Source organism: Cydia pomonella, chromosome 20, assembly GCF_033807575.1.
Source record: "Cydia pomonella isolate Wapato2018A chromosome 20, ilCydPomo1, whole genome shotgun sequence".
NCBI classification, from domain to species: Eukaryota; Metazoa; Arthropoda; class Insecta; order Lepidoptera; family Tortricidae; genus Cydia; species Cydia pomonella.
The window spans coordinates 14,944,131-14,952,038 of record NC_084722.1 but is presented as its reverse complement, the minus strand read 5'-3'; the positions used below and the strand labels follow the sequence as shown (position 1 = coordinate 14,952,038).

At 35.2% G+C, this 7,908-nt stretch overlaps 1 protein-coding gene across 1 annotated transcript; it reads left to right on the top strand.

Moving 5' to 3' along the window:
* The first annotated feature begins 6,668 nt into the window (after nucleotides 1-6,668).
* On the top strand, nucleotides 6,669-7,908 carry LOC133529136 (uncharacterized oxidoreductase TM_0325-like). Its single transcript, XM_061866772.1, has one exon. The coding sequence runs from the start codon at nucleotides 7,040-7,042 to the stop codon at nucleotides 7,802-7,804; it is 765 nt and encodes a 254-aa protein (XP_061722756.1). The 5' UTR covers nucleotides 6,669-7,039; the 3' UTR covers nucleotides 7,805-7,908.

Sequence of the window (7,908 nt, the reverse complement as noted above, 5' to 3'; positions counted from 1 at the left end):
TCGTCATCGTACTAAATACTGTAAATATTACTTGCAATGTCACGTTAGAATATAATTTATGAACAATCAAAGAAAAGATTAGTCATCTTATTTGGACTAAAAAAAAACATCCGTCTCGTTCTCGCGACCACCATACTCAAATCTTTAGCAACTAGTCATACAGAATTCACCATTCGCACATTCGCATTTTATAATTCGCAATTTCAATGTGTACACTTCCGTCAAAAAACAAACAATTTCATCTAATTCTCAACATCCGTGACGAACCCTCACGTCAAACAAAAATAAAATATTAAGATGTACTCTCACGTACTTTAATGTTTACTTTCCTTGACGCACGCTCACTTCACACAAAAATCGAATTTCAGATGTACTCTCACGTCAAATAACTTCTAACTACCTTGACGTATGCTCATGTCAAATAAAAAACAATTTCCTTGACGTGCTCTCACGATAAACAAATATCAAATTTAAAACGCACGCTCACATCAAATAAAAATCAAATTTAAGACGCACTCTCTCGTCAAATAATTGTCAACTTCCTTTACGCACACTCACGTCAAGCACAAATCATATTTCAGACGAACTCTCACGTCAAAAAATTTCCTACTTCCATGACGCATGCTAACGTCAATCGATAATCAAATTTTAGACGCACTCTCACGTCCAACAAAAGTTAAATAACTTGATTGAACAATAGTTATTTGTACAACAAGAAAGCAAAGTTTGATATTTCTTCGAGTGCTTGTTTTGATTGTATAATAAAATACGTAAAATATGGTGTTTTTATTAAATTTTAATCTTTTATTTCATTAATTAATTATTACGAATGAAGACTCGTAGGGTGTTTTGGAACGATGCGGTCTGACTTATTTCGGGGGTCTATTATAAACCGTCAATATACCGTTGAATTACGTATGCACTTTTTTTTGTTCAAATATTCCGAACTTGTATTAGGCCCCGCTCGTTGAAATGACATTCGACTCTAAAGGTCACTTGAATGTTATTTTGTCTCACTCGGTGAGCAAAATGTGATTTTGCTCACTGTTTTTAAGCAGCAAATTACCCCTGTTCGAGCTGCTGACGTGATAAAATATTTTCATCAGTGAAACAAACAAATTCGTTATAAATTATATTTCTTTCGCTCTTTGTTGTCTTTAACAAAACTATCATCTGGCACTGACACTGAATAGTTCTGTATACAACAAACTCTCAATACTCGCTCTCATGCTAATAAATATATTATTTATTATTGTCATACAAAAACTTGAGTTAGGTAACTTCTCTTAAGTTATCTTCGCTTATGTTAAGCTACCATAATGCTCTCTCACATTGTTATTATATATCGTGTACCTGCGTAACTTTAAATCATACTAGTAGACCATATGATTGACCAGCAATTTTACACAGACTCTGCATGAGTTTAATTATCATAACTTCTTTCCAAGTTCTATATTGTCGTTTAATACTAAATAAGTGATTTAGAATCAATGCATTTAAATTTACACACTGTCAAAATCCATTGTCACATTATACATAAGTATAGTGTCATTTAACCCAATTAAATTATCTCATTAATAAAAAATATAAAAAGGATTGTCTATTTCAGGCTTCTAGCCCATAACAAATCTCTTTATGTTTCATTAAGATCTCTTAGATACGCTCATTTAAAATTACTAGTACCTGGGCGACCGAGCTCCGCTCGGCTACAACTATCCATTGCAATATGGTGGCGTATAATAGGTGATAATCTACATAAACTTAAAAAGTAAAATGTGAACTGACAATTATTATTATTTACAATCGAATTCAACCTTACAGCACTTGTCACAGAGTAACGCCATCTATTGCCAATTTCTCTTATTACATAGCTCATTTTTTTACCAAACCAAACCTGTCCAAAACAATAAAAATTAAAAATTATATATAAACTTGAACATATAAAAAAAACAAAGGTTAGTCACCGGGCGAGATTCGAACCCGTAACACTCGTTTCTAGCCGTCCGCGTCCCAACCCGCCGGACCAGACGGACAGTGGCCAGCAACACGAAATCAGCGACCACATTCTGCGTCGAAAGAAAAACGCATGAAAACTCGAAAACACGCGCCTTCTCAAACACAAGACTAATCTAGACCGACTGTACACCCCCAAAAACCCCCATATACTAAATTTCAGCGAAATCGCCAGAGCCGTTTCCGAGACCACAGAAAACTATGTATATATACAAGAATTGCTCGTTCAAAGGTATAAGATAATGCAACGTCAGAACGTTATGTCAAACTATCATCTTCTAATTTACATACGCTCATGTAAATTTACCATAATGTACGCTCACATTATGAAGAACTATCATCATCTAATTTACTTACACTCAAGTAAATTTACATAATGTACGCTCACATTATGAAAAACTATCATCATCTAATTTACATACGCTCATGTAAATTTACCATAATGTACGCTCACATTATGAAAAACTATCATCATCCAATTTACATACGCTCATGTAAATTTACCGTAATGTACGCTCACATTATGAAGTACTATCATCAAATTTACATACGCTCATGTAAATTTACCGTAATGTACGCTCACATTATGAAGTACTATCATCTAATTTACATACGCTCATGTAAATTTACCATAATGTACGCTCACATTATGAAGTACTATCATCTAATTTACATTCGCTCATGTAAATTTACCATAATGTACGCTCACATTATGAATCTGCTATTCTATTTTACTACTACCAATTCACTGATTTCGTATAGATTTAACTAAAACTGCTGCATTGAACATAAATCATGACGTGTACAACAATGAAATACATAAATGCTTTTAAAAATTCTTATCAAAGAAAAAAATATATAGGAAAGCATAACCTATTCCATGTGTAAAAATGACAAAACTAATTTATTTCTGGTCATGATGCCTCATATACTGATGTCTTAAAGGAACTTTTATTATCATAATATATATTTAATTAACTTTCTTGGGCCATCATATGATTTACAACAATCATTTAATATTATCTGTCTAAATTATCATAAATTCATTATCTATCACAATAAACTACCAGCCAATTTATTGTTTTCAGTTGCTTGCAAAGAAGTGGTAAGATATACTTCTTAATGACTATTTTTACTCACGAGTTTTAAAGCTACCTGCAACTTCATCATGCATTTTTTTAAATTGCTTATACATATAATAGTTACTTACAAGCAGTCGCCAAAAACATATCTGAAGCATGTAAATCGTCCTAAACTCATGAAATAAAATACTTTTTATTTCTATAACTTACGTTTCATAAAACTTAGGAATCAAAATAAATCTCAAAATCCCAATGTGGGTTAGTGGTACGTTAACACTTCTGATTTATAGTGCTTCTTATTGCATGGTTACCCTAAACTATTACTACTACAGCAATCGGGATACTTGCAGGTACTCTGACCTAACCAGTTCATTACGATGCTTCCTCTTTGACAGCCTCAACCCAAGTGAACGAGCCTGTCCAACATTTACCGTGTCCCCACCACCTGCTAAAACTACCGTGTTTTGACATAATGTTAAATCGTGTTCAGTATAATGTTATTTTTCCAACTACCCCTGTATTAATCGGGGTAACATAATAATGTTGTCACGGTATAATTATTATTTAACTGCTATCTTAAATGTAAACATAAATAAATCATGACAATATAGTAATCTTGATCGTCAAATGAAAAAATAATCATAAGACCTATTATAGTATGACATAAACGTTTTTTATACATTCCATAATTTACAGAGACTACCGACTTAATCGAAATTCGTAAACTTCAACTCCTACTCGATTATAAGAACATGTATTCTGACAATAAATCGCCGCCATTTTTCTCTCGAACAGTATCTGTGACATTTCCCAGTTCCCTCGTAAAATACCCGGCAAACGGCATACACTATGCACGCCCGATATTGTTTCGTTGAATTTTAAATTTCGAACTCTATGCTTCCGGGGACTCGTGTTCGAGGTATGAATATGTTTTGGGTTGGGCGAAGGTAAAAAACAACATGAGGAAATGATATATTAAATAAAATAATAATCATTAATTTTTTTACTCTTCTATTTTGGGTGTATTATTGGTGGGAAAGTCTAGTTAGAATAAGAGTTATACCTACATTGATTATAAGAATTAGAAGTGAATACATATTATTATCAAATCATGTCTAATAATTAAATACAACTAAATCTATTCTGTAACTAAAAAACTAGTTTTCACTGAAATACATTTTCGAATAGTCGAAGCTAGTTTTTACCATGGCACCTTACGATAACTAGCCGGCTGAAAACCCCCAATAAAAACTAGTTTTCACGCAGGCGATTCGGAAAACTACTTTTAAGTGAAAACGCGATTCACTAAGGCGTTACCGAAAACTAGTTTTAATTAGGGAAAACGCGTTTACACTAAAAACTTTTACAGTAACATAATATACACACAAATATGCAGTCCACCAATGTGCAGTACCTACCTAGATAGAAAAAATATCAAACGGCAATATATGGTGACAGACGGACAGTTGAGTCTTAGTAATAGGTTCACGTTTTTACCATTTGGGTACGGAACCCTATTAAATATATGATGGTATCAAAGTACACGGTGTATTTTGCAATAAGGCATTTCTGTTACGAATGACATTTAATTTTCTTTTGCAATCCTGCACCAAACTGTCTCTGTTTAGCCCAATAGTTGATTGGTAGAGAATGCCTTAAAGATTGAGTTTTCTCACTTAAAAAAAGAAACAAAGTAACGTCAACAAATATAATTTCATAAAGCGATCAAACCACCCTAATACGAACTGTTGAAATCTTTGTTCCTAACTCTATAAAAATATTATTGATGTCGAACAAACTGAGCATATGTTTTCATCCCTTCTTCGGAAAGCCCTTTCGGACACCGGGCAATGGGGCCCTTGGGGCTACATTCACTTTCATTCAATAGACTTCCAATTTTAAGGATATTTCGGCATTTGAAAGGGCATTATGACGATACTTCCCTTCGGTTTCGAAGAAAGGCGTAGGGGATGTGAATTGCTACAGAAAAAAATACAGTTATAAATTTAAGGGAATATTTCTCGTCTTGTAACCATTTTAAAAAATTGGCATGTGACAAGTAAATATGAGCAGGTACCTATGTTGAATTCACAATCTTTTCTTTTAAAATATCATAGATAGATCGTTTATTCAGGACGCCTAAACATAAAAACAACTTGATTAAAACATTGCCACAAAAAACACTGAGGCACTTTCAGAACAGAAATCATGGGATCATATTTAGCCTACTTTCGTTCGCCCCTCCCCCTTGGTGATATTTTTGGTGATTGGAAAGCTACCCTCAATTAAAAATCACGTGTATATATTTATCAATGTTTATATTAGCTTTTAATCTTTTAAAGTTGGAACGATATTTTTTTGGGTAATTATACCTACGCTTAGAGCGGATTATTTTGATTAAAAAAAAGTTGTCGAGTTATTTCGTTGCTTTTGGGTTTCCCACTGTGTAAAAAAAACACACGTCATGTATTCTCGGATTCTAGGGCTATAACCGCGAAAATCGAAGTTCGTGAATTGCGGGCATTTTTTCAGAGACTCTATTTATCTTTGGGCAGGAGCACCTGCATGCCAGCTTGGACCCTTCGACTCAGTTCAAAGGCGCGCTGTACGAATCATTGACGATCCCAAACTCACAAGCAGTATTGAACCTTTAAGTCTAAGGAGAGACTTTGCCTCCTTGTGTGTGTTCTACCGCTTGTACAATGGGCTGTGCTCTGAGAAATTGTTTGACATGATGCCAACAGCCACTTTCTATCACCGCACCGCTTGCCATCGGCAGGGTGTTCATCCTCACACCTTAGAACCTAAATGGTCGCGTACTGTGCGGTTCAAGAGGAATTTCCTCCCGCGGATGCTCCGGCTGTGGAATGAGCTCCCTTCCGAGGTTTTCCCGAAGGTCTACAGTATGGGGTTCTTCAAAAAAGGAGTGTACAGGTTTTTAAAGGGTCGGCAACGCGCATGTAACACTGGAGTTGCAGGCGTCCATAGACTGCGGTGACTGCTTACCATCAGGCGAGCCTTATGCTTGCTTGCTACCGTCGTGGTATTAAAAAAAAACTCTATTTACGTCTTAGTGAAAGTAAAAGAAAAAGATCCCCGCAATTATCGAATTTCGGTTTTCTCCCAAAAGCATGCGACTGTAATCTACACAAATTAAAATATACCTTACTAAAGTTACTAATATCACATACATTTTTTAATTACCTAGTGACAAAAACAGACACCTACGATTAAAACATTTATTTTTTGTTTAAACAACTGTAATAACCAGTGGGATAACAAGTTGAAATGTTAATATCAGGGTAATATGGATACGCCACTGAGCGTAATAATGATTGAATTGTTCAAGAAATGCTATTTAAATAAAGGTAATATATTTATAACGTATACTATATTAAATAAACGTTATTAAGGTCATTCACCACGAGGTGGCATCCTAAACGCCAATCACTTAGCGATCACTTAGCGATCTTGTTATTTTTTAACATTCTTAGTTTTAAAATTAATTACCAAATAAAATAGAACAGAAATTTGAAAAATTAAGTGAATTTTATAGACACCATATAGCAGTAAAAATTATATGACATTTTATCTACCTTAATTCAGTAAATACTTCTACGATAACTATTAATACCATACTAAGAAACACAGATACCGTGTCCAAAGTTTAATAGATTATTCTTAAACCTTATTGCAACGAGACAGGGCCTAACAATGTTCAATTAAGTAAGTATATTGATGTCGGTTTATGTGTAGTGTTGTCCTACTTGCACATCGTTAACCATATCGGTAAACAACTATAAAAATAAATTTGGAGCTAATGATGTAGACAATATGATTACACAAGTGGCCTACCTATCAGACATAATACAAATAACTTTATCACAATAAGATACGCGTACATTGGGTTACCAGTCGCATTTCGATATTCCTACAAGACAGATATGAGTTTCTCCGGTAAAGTGGTGCTAGTGACGGGTGCGAGCTCCGGTATCGGTGCAGCTGCCGCCATTTTGTTCACAAAAGAAGGCGCCCGAGTCGCCATCGTTGGTCGAAATGAAACCAAACTCAGCAACATCGCACAGCAATGCACGAAGAAAGGAGAACCACCTCTTGTCATCAAAGCGGATATTTCCAACGAACAAGAAGCGAGCACTATAGTAAAACAGACTGTCGACAAGTTTGGTAAATTGGATGTCCTAATCAACAACGCTGGCTTTTCCAAACAGGGCTCGCTACTCGACGGAAAGATTCTAGAAGCATACGATGATGTAATGAAAACTAACGTCCGAGCTGCAATCCATTTGACAACCCTGGCAACTCCTCATTTGATAAAAACAAAAGGAAACATCATCAACACGTCCAGTACTGGGTCTCTTCACGTCCCTCAAGTACCAACGCAAGCTACTTACTGCATTTCTAAAGCAGCTTTGGATCATTTCACGCGCTGCGCTGCCTTAGAACTGGCACCTTCAGGCGTTAGAGTGAACAGCGTCAATCCAGGACCAGTGAGGACAGATATTCTGGAAAATTCCGGCATACAAAACCCCGATGCTGTGTGGGAGAAATTGAAAAGTGGTACAGCCCTGAATAAGCTTGGAGAGCCCGGAGAAATAGCTGAACTCATGTTGTTTTTGGCCAGTGACAAGGCGAGGAGCATTACTGGGTCTATTTATGTGTCTGACAATGGATTTTTGCTTAAAAATTAGTGAACCGAAGTTAAAGAATCTTATTTTTTCAAAGCAAACTATTATGCTTGGGTACTTTTGAACGTAACATTTTTATGTATCACAAAAATATATTATTTAAAAAA